General features: G+C 40.3%; 1 protein-coding gene across 1 annotated transcript in view; it reads right to left on the reverse strand.

Moving 5' to 3' along the window:
• Window positions 1–14,619, reverse strand: part of RGSL1 (regulator of G protein signaling like 1) — a 54,441-nt gene extending 39,822 nt beyond the window's left edge. Inside the window, exons 1-2 of the mRNA XM_063428048.1 lie at window positions 14,593–14,619; window positions 2,476–2,835 (exon numbers count right to left, since the gene is read on the reverse strand). Coding sequence (XP_063284118.1) covers window positions 2,476–2,835; window positions 14,593–14,619 — 387 coding nt within the window. The remainder of the gene's footprint in view (window positions 1–2,475; window positions 2,836–14,592) is intronic.
• Window positions 14,620–15,752: the final 1,133 nt, after the last annotated feature.

Genomic DNA, 15,752 nt, shown 5'->3' on the forward strand with positions numbered 1-15,752 from the left:
GAAACTCAATGGGAGGTCCATGGTTTGTTTGACCCTCAGAGAGCCAAGTGCGCATTGCCTCTATCCCTTCATCATGGGGTATACCTGTGAATAAATTCTTAACATCCACTGTAGCAAAAATCCCTGAATCTTTAGGTATATGTAACATCTTAATTTTAGATAAAAAATCAGGAGTGTCCATCAGACCCGTAGGAATAGTATCGATACTAGATTTGCAATGTAAATCCACAAATTTTGCCAGTGGCTCTAATACGGGCCAAAACGATCGGTCTTCCTGGTGGTTTGGCCGGGTCCTTGTGGACCTTTGGCAAGGTATATAGTATGGGTATCTTGGGATTCTCATATGTCTCTGTATATTCGTCTAATCATCCTGATTCCAAACCATGTTTTACTAATGCTCTCCAATATAATTTCTCCAATATAGTTGAAGTAGGATCGTAATTGATTTGCTGATATGTTTCAATATCCAATAATTGTCCCAAGATTTCTGTTCTATAATCAGAAAAGTCCTGAATCACAATAGCTCCCCCTTTATCAGCGGGTCTAATAGTAATACTGACATCGTCCTTTAAATCCTTCAATGATGCTCTTTCACTCTTTCATTCATAGTTAGGTTGTCTCCTTAAAGGCTGTTTAAAAATATGTTCAGTGTCTGATCGAACAAGTTGGATAAAAGTTTTAGAAGAGTGTGTAGTTTTAGGTTCCAATGTGTTCTTCAACTTGAAAGGATGTTTTTCCTACTTTTCCCACCGATCTCCGGTGATATTAAGATTTAGGGTTCTGTTCATCTTATACAACTCAACTTCCATGTTAAATTTGCCTGCATTTGTTGTAGGCACAAAAGTAAGTCCCTCAGATGGAATCTAAACTAAATACCGGATTAGCTATTTCTTTATGGGCGGTTTGGATCGGGAGCTTGCGGATCTTCTGGCTCTGCCTGATGGGTCGTAGTCTTCGTCTCCTCTGGTTCTGGATGTGGATGGCATAGGGGGGTCATTGGTATGTTGACCTCTGCCAAAAAAAGACGATTGGTTCCTACTTAGTAGTTTTGCCAGATGTGTCTATCCCTTCTGTTTCAGATGTGGATTCAGCCGAGCTTGTATCAATACTCAGGAACTGCGGTTTAAGTACCCTTTGCTTCTGGCAAGTAAAATTAGGTTTACGTCTTTCCCCACTCAGCCAGTGGTACACCTGGTGGTGGGTATAGTCAAAGTAAACTCGTTCTCGTTTCTGTTTCCTTAAACCTTATCAGGTCATTTCTATACCTCATGACTTTATCCTGTAGTTTAATCATGTGTTGCATTAAAGTTGAATCTGTAAGGGTAGTTATACTAGCAGCTTCTACCTTATTGAGGAATTCCTTAATCAAGGCCAATTCATTCTTAACCTCCTCCACTACAATAATCATCCAGTCTGTTAGCAATGCAGGTCCATTTTCTACAGAACTCTGGGTTGTGCCATCCTATAGTTGGGGCATAGCGTTCTTTGAAGCCCCTAGTAATTATTTTCGCTCGGTAATATTCAGAAATAAATATGCCATGCAGGTCAAGATCCACCTCCCTCCTATTAAGTTTAATCAAATAATTGTATACATTTCTGATAGAATCAGTATGCACAAGGTCATCAGTAGTTTTAGGCCATAAAATATTCTTAGCTTCTGCCTCCGATATTTGCAATGTTTCTGCTCTATCCAGCAAAGCTCCAGCTCTGGCCATGAAATCCTCCATTGCACAGAGAAGAGATTGGGGGCACACCCGAGAGATGCATCACGCAAGAAAGGTGCTGCCGCAGTGACCAAAATTCATACAGAAAAAAATAGTTACGGCGCACTCAGACTTCTAAAAATACATAACTAAGAAGGCTACTATAAAATGCCTATCTAAGAGAATAAATATGGGGATTTAGTTCCCCCATATGGCCATATGATGTTAAGCCCACCACTACTTTATTTTTAGAAGTCTGAGTGCGCCATAACAATTTTTTTTTTTGTATGAAATCCTCCATTGTGAAAAACTTGATAAGATTGATGGGAGTTGTATCACAATCTACGTAAATCAAACCAAATATTAGTGCTAGGGGTGCTCAGAAAGTGCCGCGCCACAGCACTGCACCCATACAAAAAGATCCAATCTCTGGCACTCACCATCAACAAAATATACATATAAATCCAATATTACCTGGTTGCTTCCAGCACCTAAATATAAATAGTAAAGAAATAGAGCACTCCACAGGGATTTTTAAATGTGCATTGAAAAATAAATCAATGTTTTGACCCTCCTGGGTTTTTATCAAGATCAATAACAATCAGTGCCCGTCTATGCTCCCGAAACCGGAAGTGATCCGACAAAGTGCGCCGAAGCCGCCTTGCGGATCCTGAATGCTGATGCAATGAGCTCGGTGTCTGCACCTTTCTTGGCTCCCATGTGGGTCAGTAGTCGCTGGAGGAAGGGCAGCAGGGCATCTCCCGAGACTCACTCCGGCACCCCTCTGAGGTGGATGTTCCTCCGTCTGTGTCTCGATTCTAGTACCATTATTGATTTGGTAAGTTTCTAGACCTGTTGGGCGAGGTCTTGTATCTCTTCTTGCACGGTCTGTAGCCATTGTTCCCTGGCTCCATCTCTGGACTCCACTTCTGTAAGTCCCCATCTCAGTCTGCGTTATTAGCAGGTCTGCTTTCCACACCTGTCTCATCTCCAGCAGCAGGTTTCTTATATCTCTTTTGGTCGCTGGTGCAGAGTCTTCCGAGTCTGAGTTGCAGTAGGTACCGCTTGCTGGAGGGGTTTCTGCATTTTGCTCATCCTCCCTAGATGCTTCTGAGGCCTCGTCGTCACTCGGCTATGAAGACGCAATCTCGGGAACGGGATAGGCCTGTCAAAAGAAAGCCTGATGTCCAGCATTTTTGGGGTCTCCGGGATAAAGATTATTTTTTTTTTGCCCCATTGTGTCAGCTGGGTGGAGGTAGTGACGTGTGGAGCTTGTGAGAGCTATTACTTTGCAAGTGTCTGCTATTAATCGTCGGCTTTGTCGGAGCTCTTCTCAAACATGTCTTTCTCGCTGCTCAGTCAGCCACGCCCCCTCATTCCTGAACAATTTTTGCAGTGTAGCAGGGTGCACTATCCTGCTGAAAGAGGCCACTGCCATCAGGGAACACCATTCATGGGTAGGTGGTCTGCAACAATACATGTCAAATTAGCATCTACATGAATGCAAGAACCCAAGGTATCCCAGCAGAACATGCCTCCCTTTTTCCCATAGTGCATCCTGCTGCCATCTCTTCCCTAGGTAAATGATGCTCACACATATGGCCATCCTCCTGATCTTAAAGAAAACATGATTTATCAGACCAGGTAACCTTCTTCCATTACTATATGGTCCAGTTCTGATACTCACATCCTCATTGAAGGTGCTTCTGGTGGTGGACAGGGGTCATCATGGGCTCTTTGACAGGTCTGCAGCTATACAGCACCATACACCACAAACTGCAATGCACTGTGTGTTCTGACACCTTTCTTTTATAACCAGAATTAAGTTTATCAGCAATTTGAGCTACAGTAGCTCTTTTGTGTGATTGTTCCAGACGGACTAGCCTTTGTTCCCCACATACATCAATGAGCCTTGGGCACACATGACCCTGACGCCGGTTCATCGGTTGTCCTTCCTTGCACCACTTGTGGTAGATACTAACCATTGCATACCATGAGCATACCACAAGACAGTTTTGGAGATGTTCTGACCCAGTCAACTTGCTATCACTATATGGCACTTGTCAAGGTTACTCAAATCCTATCGCTTGCTAATTTTTCCTGCTTCCAACAGAAGAAATTCAGGAACTGGCTGCCCAATATATTCCACTCCTATGACAGGTACCATTGTAACAATACAATCAATGTTATTCACTTCACCCATCAGTGGTTTTAATGGTGTGGCTAATCAGTGTATATGTTCATCATTGTCAGGACAGCGAAGAACATTTTACTAAGTATACATTCTTAATACTGGACCTCTTCTAAATCTGCTTTTCTTCAGCCTCCAAAAGGCCAAAATAAATTCCACAATAATGCAACTCAACTATTATAATTGAAAAACAGAGTTCTGGATCGCAAAACAAAACTGCAACTCAATAAAAAAAATAAAAAAAATAAAAAAAATTTGTTCCATGCAAAGTGCTTTCCCACACTATGCAATTTCACTCCAAGAGCTCTAATTGGTTGGCATGTACATTTTTTTAAAATCAAATATTTTGGTTTTGAAAGCACACCCATTGTGTTCCAGTTTATGTTTTAAAAATCATCCCACAGTCAAAACACTGGAAAAAGTTTTTTAGGAACACTTGGTCACAAGTACGCACACCAATGTACACATAGGCCTTTACACATAGATACACTATAAGAGATACACGCAATGACACACAGACGCACACAGACAGACAGGGACGTATTAGCCGCGAGGCAAACAAGGCATTTGCCTTGGGCGGCATTTTCCAGCGGGTGGCAAAAAAATCCACCCGCAAATGGCCAGGGCAAATGTCTTGGCGGGCGGCGCTGGTGAGGGAGCACTTTCCCCTGAGCTCTCTGCTCAGCTCCCTCACGCGCCGCAGAGTGATGCCGGGAGCCGGAAAATGAAATCATATTCCCGCTCCCGGCATCACTCTGCGGCACGCGAGGGAGCTGAGCAGAGAGCTCAGGGGAAAGTGCTCCCTCGCCAGCACCGCCCGCCCAGCAGCCCAGCAGTTACTGGATCCCAGGGAAAGGGAGAACCCCCCAGCATTCCCAAAGGTAAGGAGGCTGGGGGGGTTGAATTTTTCTTTAAAAAAAAAGTGAGTGTGTTAATGTGAGTGTGTGTGTGTCTGTTAGTGAGTGTGTGTATGTCAGGGAGTGTGTCTGTTAGGGAGTGTGTGTGAGTGTGTGAGTGTGTGTCTGTTAGTGAATGTGTGTGTCTGCTAGTGAGTAGTGACTGTATGTGTCTGTTAGTGAGTGTGTATGCATGTCTGTTAGTGAATGTGTGTGTCTGCTAGTGAGTAGTGACTGTATGTGTTTGTAGTGTGTATGTCTGTTAGCTAGTGTATGCGTGTCTGTCAGTGAATGTGTGTGTGTGTGTATTTAGAAGGCGGGGCAGGGGGGAAGGGCGGGGTGGGGGTGGCGCAGGGGAGGGGAGGCGCCTGAGTTTTGCCATGCCTAGGGCAGCACAAAACCAAGATACACCACTGCAAACAGATACATGTAGACAGATACACACAGTAATAGCACATACTGCACACACACACACAGACAGATACACATATATATATATATATACTCATACAGTGGCTCACATACAAATAATGAGAAAATACATATTATTAGCCACACTCCTGTTTCTCTACCTATTGGATGCCGAATGATGGCTTCCCTAGGGTCTAGTGGGAGCATGCTATGACAGGTGGGAGTGCACTGGGATTGATTGAAGCTTGTGGAAGTAGGTTGGCCCAAGCTCTCTGAAAGCTCACAAGATAAGCTCAGCAGTTAAATGGAACGTTGCTTAAACTGTCACCTCAAAACTATTTTTTAATATAATAATCCTTTTAAAATTCAGTGTTTGAAAACCGACAGTTAGTCTCTATGGTCTTCCCTGCTTCGCTCCCCGAAGGGAAGATCACAGCGACTAACTGTCGGTTTTCAAACACTGTCCGACCCAAGGTCCATGTATATGGCCAAACAATCCTGTCATATACTAAAAGTAGGAATGAGTTTTTCCACATTTCTTTTACATAAACTTCCATTTAAACAAAAAACTATTTTACTTTCAAAACTTGATGAAACGATTCTTATATTAAACAACAGTTTTGAGGTGACAGTTTAAGCTTTGACCATTTTCCATGAGAAAAAAAAAAATAGTCCATACTATAACATATGTATAAAAAATAAACTGAGATGAATATCAAAAAAATTAAAACAATGGACAATAGATGGTCAAAAAAAGGATGAATTTAAAATCAAAGCTGGAAAAGTGACAGAAGTCGCTTTAAGTAAGCTTCACGGCTGGTGGAGTCATTTCCTTGTTCTGCTGCAGTACTGACTGCAGAAGCTGCATGGACTGAAGATTTGCAGCAAATGTATGAACTTTTAAATGTTGGTATCTTTCTATTTTTCCCCATTTTTAAAAAATATTTTATGTATTATATGTGCAATGCATTAATAGAGTGGACTAACTCAAGCCTGGTGTGTTCCTCTAAAGATCAATGAGTAGGGACTCGTGTTGATGCAAGCTAAAGCTCTGCAACCAAAAACAAGTTTAAGAACAGCTGGACAATTTAATTCATACTCACAAACTCTACTCATTGTAGGTTAAGAAATCCACGTAGATCGGTTCATAAAGAGTATTTGATGTGGAAGTAGCAGGTGGCTGTCGGAAATTGCTATAGGTTTACAGCTATTAATAATTTCTGTTAGGATTCTATTGCTCTGTGAGGTATCAAGATTCTACAGTATCTCTAGTAAGGATGAAAATCAGAAAATAGAGGTGAATAACCAGCTCTAACCTTATCCCCAATGATGCACTGTGCATGAGCAGTCCCCAACAATCATGGCATGAGCGCATCATAACACATGCTCGTGCTATGTAATACAGTGCTCCCTGCATGTCCTATCCTCAGTGGACCAGTCTGAGTAAAAGACAGGTAGCCTGGTGTGTATTCATACCAGGCTGGTCTGCCGTCTACTCAGGCGGACCCGGCCCCTTACCAGGTAGGTTTACCCTTTTGTGGCCGAGAGTGTCACTGGTCCACCTCTTTACCTCCATCCCACCAGCACCCATATTCTCAGGACGCCAGACTTAAGAGGTTTAGTTCAGTCAATGAACTCCTTTGAAATCCTGACATTTCACACCTTAGTGAATAACCATTTTAGACTTACTGGACACAGAATGCACTGGGACAGGGACATGCAGCCTTTGGCACTGTAGATGTTGTGGACTATATCTCCCAACCTGCTCTTACATCCATAATGCTGGCAAAGAATGTTGGGAGATGTAGTCCACAACATCTGGAGTGCTGAAGGTTGCCTACCCACACTAGGAGAATCTTTCTAATTCAATTACTTTGGCCTAAATTTTGAAATGAACTTTGAATTCACGTTAAACTCCCACCAATTCTCCTTTAGCATACTTCCCAAGTGTTCCTATCTTCGAGGGACAGTCCCTACTTTGGACCCAAATCTCTCTGTCCCTCTTTACTATCCTAGTGTCCATCTTTTTTGGGGCTCCATATTGTTGTTCAGTCTGAGTGTATATCAGAGCATAACAGCAATAATACGCACAGTAATATTTTATGAAACTACAATAAATGTGTTTAGAAATCACTCTGGTAAATGTCCTTTACAGAAACTTGCGTTCTTCTGAGTTTAGCTCTACAATGCAGTGCTTAGCTCATTGGCTGAGAGCTTTCGATTATTGTTTTTACCCAATGAGCTAAGGCCTGCATTGAAGAGCTAAGCTCAGGAGAGCAAAGGATAATTCCTGCTTAGGAACTTCCAGATTCCTGGGGTCGGTAGTGGAGATGGGGAGCGGCACGCAACAGACGTAAGGGAAGATGTCAAACCATTCAAAAACAGGGGGCAGTACACTCCTGGCACCATAACTAGTAGAGCAAGCTGTAGTGGTTATGGTGCTTGGAGCGTTCCTTTAAAACAAAAAGATGTATGTATTAAAGCCTTCCTGTGTATTATTTTGCAATGTGTACTTTTAAGTTAATCATTATTTAACTGTATCTCTTGACCTACCCTTACTATATTAGGGTGGCCAAAATTAAGTCAGGAAACTAAGTCAGGAAACACAACTTATAATCTTATCAACAATAAAATTAAAAGAGCATTGGCAAAACTTGATATCATGCCCAAGCATCAGGTATCTCAAAAAGCATTGTACAAATGAAGTGAACCCAGTGGAATGGATCACCGAAAATAAACTCTGTGGAGCGCTATATAATTGTATCCAAATGAACACTTACCCTCCTATAGAGGGAGGAATATTGAAACTAGAATATGTAAAAAAGAAAAATAATAGCACAAAATTGTGTAGAATTTAAAGTCAGACAAAGTGACATGTGCATGTATATGACCCACACTCACATGTTTTAGAGCCCTACATGTATAGGCACATATCGTATTCACAAATTATAAGGTAATACCAGAACCACTTCCAATTCTTGACTCAGAAGTTCTCAAAGTAAAAGAAAGAGACAAAGTATATTTGTGTAAAATTGTCAGAACAGGGTAAGTATCAAAATGCAGGTGCAAATTATTGCTCACCTTCTTAAAAGCCAGTTGTTCTAGGCTCACAGTATTATGGTGTATGTGCCTTTAAGGGAGCACTACCCTTCTTGTAAGTGTTAATTTAGATATAATTATTTAGTGCTCCATTGACTTTACTTTTAGTGGTCTATTTCACTGTGTTCACTTCATTTGTACAATCAATGTGTGTAATTTAGGGGTATTTACATGAGTGTTGAGCTGCTTTCTACATATATTGTCTTGGCTTACTTATTAAGCTCCTTCGATTGCACAGAGCACTTTTCCATTTTGTACTGTCTCATAAAAGCATTGTTGGACAGTTTCAGAACTCCAAATTGTATATGATCTTAGCAGGTGAAAGATGCTTCGAACTTAAGAGGGCTAACGACCATCTCCTCCATGTAGAAAATAAAAGCCAGGAGATTCACTGAAATAAACATGCACTTGGCACGTTCTAGATATAATAGGGACTTTTCTCTGATCTCTCCAGAAATCATCTACAGTGATTTTTACAAAGTCATATCTGCACAACCGGTACATTTCTCAAATGGTTTAGTATTTTTAGAGATGTTTTGAGCTGTCTAAAACCACTGGACATTTAGTTCATAAACACCTGCAACTCCAAGGTTATCCATTTGTTACACTAATGAAACATGTAATATGTCAGACAGAGCTAATGTATTGAAATGTTTAATGTAGTATCATTTTCAGAATTCTCAAAATAAACCAGTAGATGGCGACCTTCTCCTGCTAGACCTAACCTTCCAGCCACCCTTTGAACGGTAAAGTTCACGATGAATAGAAGTCAGTACATTATTTTTGGCATGAAACCATTTATTCAGAGCTTTTCATTGTGCCAATATGTAATCCGTGGTACAGAAACATTTTGTAACACATGCACAATGTAAACATTCTTAGCATTATATAAAACAGTACCACTCACTAAAAACACAATGCATGAAAAATCTCAGTCCAGTCAGTTGCACTCACATCTGGCAAGATTTAACACTCCAAGTTCTCTAGTTTGGAGCAAATATGCAGCATATGCCATTTCCCAGATCAACCTGTTTACCTATTCGGTACATTATTTAATAATGCAGTCATGTTAGCAACTGTCAATATCTAAAGAAGAATGTACAATCAAAATGAACAAAAATAAATACATTTCAAAATTGACAAATGCACATTAGCAACAAATTTTTAATATTTTTATTTAGCAGTTATGACAACTGGCATTTTATTAATGTAATACCTAGTTTTTTTTTTTTTTTGCGAACGTCTCAAAAGGGACGCATCCAGCCCACTTCAGCTCATTGAAGTGTTCTGGGCGCAGTGTCTCTATTGCCCTTAATTTTGCAATGTTAAACATTGCAGTTCCAGAGAAACTGCAATGTGTACATTGCAGCACTAAGTCAGCCTCTAGTGGCTGTCTAACTGGACGTCCTCACACTATGCATGAGGACCTCCAGGGTCAGATTTTTGCCCATAGGAAAGCATTGATTCAATGCTTTCATATGGGGAGGTCTAAGGCGTTTGTGGCATTTGCTGCACATGCACATTAGATCCTGCTCGTTGTGGGGCGTAGATGGAGAAGGAGCTTCAACCCAGTGCCCAGGGACATTGGCACTGGGATCAGGTAAGTAAATAAAGAATATTAACCCTTTATTGTACCCTTTCTGTTTGGATCATATAAAAAAACTGTTTCCAGTCCTGATATCTATAGTGACTTATAGTTTTTGTCAGTGTCTGATACGTTAAATAGTGCTTTTTTTTTTTTTTATAACATACATTCAGATTCAGAGTCATTCATTAGTCCATACTTGAATTTCAATTTCTCAAATGAAAAGATGGCATTGCCATGAAAAAAGCTGTCTAGGTTTGTTATAGTATTTTTTCCATAACTCTATATTCAAAGATAGTATATGGTTTTTCACCGATTCAATTGGCATCGCTCTATACATTCTTGAAGTATGGCTATTATTTTGAAAAACAATGTCCCAAGCCCTGAGTGTAGTTTTGGTTGATAGAAATAATTTAGTAATTCTAGATCTTTTTTCAGGACCCACCCATGGTATCTCCGTGAGTCTAAATGGGAGAATTTGTGACTCTTCCATATCCATTCATCTTGGCTTATCACCTTGATTATTAAAACTCACAACCACTGCAGGATTAGTAGCCAAATAATATTTTTGGATATACGGTACACCAATACCGCTGTCAGATTTATGATACTGCCGGGAGGTAAGCTTAATCCTGCGAGATTTATTCCCCATATACATAGGCATGCGCACAGGGTGTGCCGGATGTGCCTGGGCACACCCTAATCACACCTCTATGCTGCACTGCCTATGCTTAGGGCAGACTAACATGTCGGGCCGAGAACCCGACACAAGAGGGGGCCCGGCGGCTTGCCCACAATGCCGCCGAATTCAAGACCCCTCCTGTCAGTCTGCCCTGACGGAGATCCAGCCTCAGTCTGCAGCTCCGCCGGGAGTGATGCCGCCCAAGGCAAATGTCTTGTTTGCCTCGCGGCTAAAACGTCCCTGCACTGCACCCCTTACACGCTGCACTGCTCACAATCACACACACACTGCACCGCTCACAATCACACACACTGCACCTATGTATATTTGTATTTGTATATATATATGTGTGTATGTATGTGTGTATGTATGTATATATATATGTTTGTGTGTGTATATAAAAATACATATACATGCAGCGTGTGTGTTTGTGCTTTAGGGTGCACACCCTAATGCAACAGGCTGCCCACGCCTATGCCCATATAAACTTTAACATAACCGAATTAACTTTATTGAAAAAAGATAATGGGATAGACAGGGGTATGGTCCTAAGATAATACAAACGTTTGAGGAGGATTGTCATCTTAATAGATGCAACCCTCCCCAACCATGAGACCTCCATGCCGCCCCATCTCTCTTTGTAGGTCCGGCCACGCTTTCCCCAGGTTATGGGTATGCATATTGACTTTGTTTTTGCATAAATGAATGCCTTGGTATTCCAGAGATTTGTTTCTCCAATCAAATAAATACAATGTCTTAAGTGTGGTGACTTCTAAAAGGTTTATATGAAATGGAAGGGCCTGAGTCTTGGACTTGTTTAATTTATAATAGGATACTTCTCCAAACTGATTTAAGATATCTTTGAGATGTTTTAAAAATTATTTCGGGTTTTTAATTGCTAAAATAATATCAGCGAGCAAGTCATTTTTGTGAGTGGATTATTTGAACTTTATACCTTCAATTTCCGGAGTCTGATCAATTCAGCCAGGGGTTCTATAGCTAGGACAACAAAAATGGAGATAAAGGGCACCCCTGTCTCGTTCCATTGGTTACAGAGAAAATTTGGGATTGAAAGCCAGAAGCTGAGACATGGGCTGTGGGGGCACAGTATAGTGCCCTTATTGCATTAATAAAGGATGATGGGATGTTGAATCTGCTCAATGTATCCTATTGAACGCCTTCTCCACATCCAATGATAGAAGCAAAGAAGGTGTTCTAGTCGAGTTAATAAGCTGGATCAAATTAATCAATCTACTTGTTCCATCTGGTGCCTGTCTGCCTTTTACAGAACCCACTTGATCATTATTAATTATCAAAGGAATTAATATAGTTAATCTATTTGCAAGAACTTTGGAATACATTTTTGAGTCATTATTTATCAGAGAAATGGGCCTAAAATTAGGACACCTGTCGGGAGTTTTCCACGGCTTTGGCAAGGTGACTATCTGTGCGCACTAGGACTCCTCCGGCATCTTCCCCCTGGTCTTATAAAAGTTGAACAATATTACCATGTGGGGAATTAAGATTTCTGCAAAGGTTTTATAATATAGATTGGTGAATCCATGAGGACCAGGGGCCTTTCCAGGTGGCATAAGTTTGATTGCCTCAGCTATCTCTTCAGCTGATATGTCACACTCTATGCTTTCCAAATTGTCTGGGGAAAACGAGGCAATGTCACTCTATCTAAGAATTTATCAATTGTTACCTCAGAGGGTTGGGAAGGGAAATTTCCGAATTCAATTCTGAATTTTAAAGTTTGCTGTAATATTCCGCAAATAGATCACTAATTTTGGTTGGGTGAAATATTTTTGCCCCTGATCATTTAATCAATATGCTATTTTCTCCAGGAACCTCAGATGAAGCATTGTCTGAAAAATAATCACTGAAAGCCCTCTCTGCCAATTACCTATTGTCAACATCATTTTACAAATAATCACCTAGTTTCCAAATCCTATTTGGGACTAAAGATATAGTTTCATCTATATGCATTATAACTGGAGCATGGTCGGACCAATTAATATCTAAAATATATCAGATTTGAAGATGCGGGGAATTAAAGCACTCTGAACCATAAACCTGTCCAGCCTAGAATACATGTTTACCGTCGGTGGTTCGCTAACACCATTCAAATTAAGTTTTCACCGGTCGGCCACGTAGTGATGACCCAAAACCGTTCCAAAGAAAATAAGGCAACGACCGGTGATCTTTCTGGGCTTTTTGTACGAACACCGATGAATGCTCCCCCTGGTTGTTAGTGTATAAATGGCCCCTGTTCGGTAGTTCATGCCTCCCGAATGCCACTGTCATAACTGTTCGGGAAGTTTGATGGGCAGCGGTACAAGTTTATTGAGTGTTTGCTGGGTCACGTTGCCAAAAATAGTTCCACGCCGTCGACAACCATGTACTGCTTTCCTTAATGAGCAATTTGTGGTTAACAGCCAGGGGTGGTCAGTTTTTAAAAGTTGCGAACAAGGGGACCACACAGATGGGGTTTCAGTAAACGAACTGGAGTGTACAGACAGTGAACAACAGGGAATAAAGGTGTATTAAGAGCGTTCATTCCGCTACATCAACAATAAATGTTACAAAATGTTACGCACATACGTGCATACATAATATTGCCGGCATGTATGCATTTACATTTTATTCATACACAGTGTTGTATACTAAAGTTAGGGATTGTCAGGAATTCCAAGTGAATTCATAGTGAATTTCAATGTAAAATCCAAAATAGTTGAACTAAAAAACATTCCAAAAGTCAGCTACACGTAAAGTTGAGCTATTTTGACCTTAAATCCGAAATTCACTAGAATTCACTTTATGTGACTGCTGAAGACAGCGATGACAAAACTTTGGCATGCATGACACAGCTGGACACAGAAACCTCCCTGCTTACATGCGAGTCATAGGTTCTCCACATCATCTCCCGTTACTGGTCCGTACACTGTATAAGATTGCCACAACGCCAAATGTACCCCATTTTTTTTTGGCAGGTCCTACTCTACTAACCTAATGCCTGCTCTTATGAGATTACTTGTGCCAGGTTTATCATACTTATGACCATATACTGTATGTTTGCAAACAGGATATAATGGTAGTGCAATCATATATTATATTACTATTAGATGATTTGGGCTTCATGCAGACAGACTTTATAATGAAAAGTGGTAGTATGATTCTGAAATATCTATGAGTCAACAGTAATAATTATGCAGAGGATTGTGGGTTTATAACTGACTGTTTGTGATGTATAGGCACAGAACATTCCATTATGTAATGTAGCACAAACAAGCTGCAGTATCAACACATGGCCACTTGGTGTCATCCGAATCTTCTTTATTTGTTGAGAACCACCGCTCAACACTCAGACTTTCATATTCTCCACCTCACCCCGTAAACAAGCTTCTATTATAGCTAATAGAAATCTTTGTAGTGAAAAGAAGACAGGACATTGTGTTCTGTAAGCTATGCCAGGGCTGGTTACATAAGCCCACATGACAGGATGCAATGGTTTCATGTGGGGTGCCACCCCCCCAAAGCTTAAACTGCCACGCATGCTGTATTTAACTAGAGTTCGCCATGTCAAAATAAATAAAATCTTAGAAAAAGAAATCAAAGGCTGGCAACACAACAAAGCCTGTGGCTTCATATAAAAAAACAAAAAAAAAATAGACTGTACGCAGAGACCTAGGTGTGTGTGTATTTAGTCACTTTTTCCTCTGCACTACACAATGTACACATCCCCATTAAAAACACAAAACCATTACGAAAAAAAAAATATATATATATATATTTTAATATGACTAAATGTTTAAATGTTTCCTTTTAATTGAATTCCATGAGTCATTGTACGATTAAAGTTACTAAACGTGGAGCAATTGCCATGGAAACCCAAATAATGTTCTTTGTTGATTTTTTTTAAGGCAGCTCTGTCAACTTCTGGGGTATTTCCATATCTTGCAAAGATTCCCAATGTTGACATTGCTGATTGGTGTACAATGGCCTGGGAGGTGAGTTATACTTACCTGATTTTCACTGGCGGGCACTGCCATCTACAATCTTTAGCTCCCGGTGTTTCATCCTTCAGGAATCCACGTTAGTGCTGTATGCTTGCACATAGGTACGAGTACAACACTGGTGTATCTGAAGAATAGTGCAAGATCCCGGTAGCCTCCACAGACATCACATGGCGAGACAATGCATTATTCCCACAGCCGTCGCTAGTGACAGATATGGGAAGTGATGAGGCTTGACAGTGATAGTTCCACCTATTGTCAAGTTTTGTCAAAGTAACATTTTACCATAATACAAAGTAGTCCCTACTTTATTGTTTGAAATCTTTATACCGAGTTGGAATTTTAGAGAAATTCCAAAGAAATTCCAACACATTCTTTATAAGCATTACATCAATTAAAAAAAAAACCTTCTCAACCCATCATCCCAGTAAATATCAATGAGTTGTGTAGCTAAGGCGAGTATGAAAAGCCCTGACATAGCAAGCACATCCATGTCCAGGTCATATAGTCTCTCCATAAAGCTCTGGGCACGCTCGTATGTACTCAATGGTCTTGCCATACACGCGCTCCGCATGTTCATATGGCCTCATGACGGTAAAGTGTACGTCACTATGGAGATTACATTCGCCTACACCCTCAGTGGTCATGTTCTCAGTGAGGCAAGACAGTTACCCAATCAATGTGAAATTAAAATTTACATTTAAAAAAAATGTTTTTCAAATATTCTCCAACCCGAAATGTTTTTAAAAATTGCACTTTATAAATATTTCCAATCTTGTGATCTTCCTTACACTAGCAAATCTAGTGGAAAATGCTCTATTTAACCCCTCTGGGACTGAAACTGTTAAATTACTGACCTTTTATATAAACATAAAAATATATGTTGCAACAATTTAAACTGGTTATGCAATGTGCCCAATAATAATAATAATAACCCTATCTCTATATCTATATCTATATCTACTCAATTCATTGTGTTCTATATACACAACAACATGCAAAGAAATGGTAATATTACAAGTATACACACAAAAAAAAAATGATAAAAGGCCAGCAGTTTTCCAAGAACTCTAGGATTACAAAGCGTACATAGCGTAATTATATGTAATGGCTCGTTCAGTATGCACAAAATATAAACATGCAGAAAATGATCAGATTCAGCACAAATC

The sequence above is a fragment of the Pelobates fuscus genome, chromosome 7, assembly GCF_036172605.1.
Source record: "Pelobates fuscus isolate aPelFus1 chromosome 7, aPelFus1.pri, whole genome shotgun sequence".
In the NCBI taxonomy this organism is placed as follows: domain Eukaryota; kingdom Metazoa; phylum Chordata; class Amphibia; order Anura; family Pelobatidae; genus Pelobates; species Pelobates fuscus.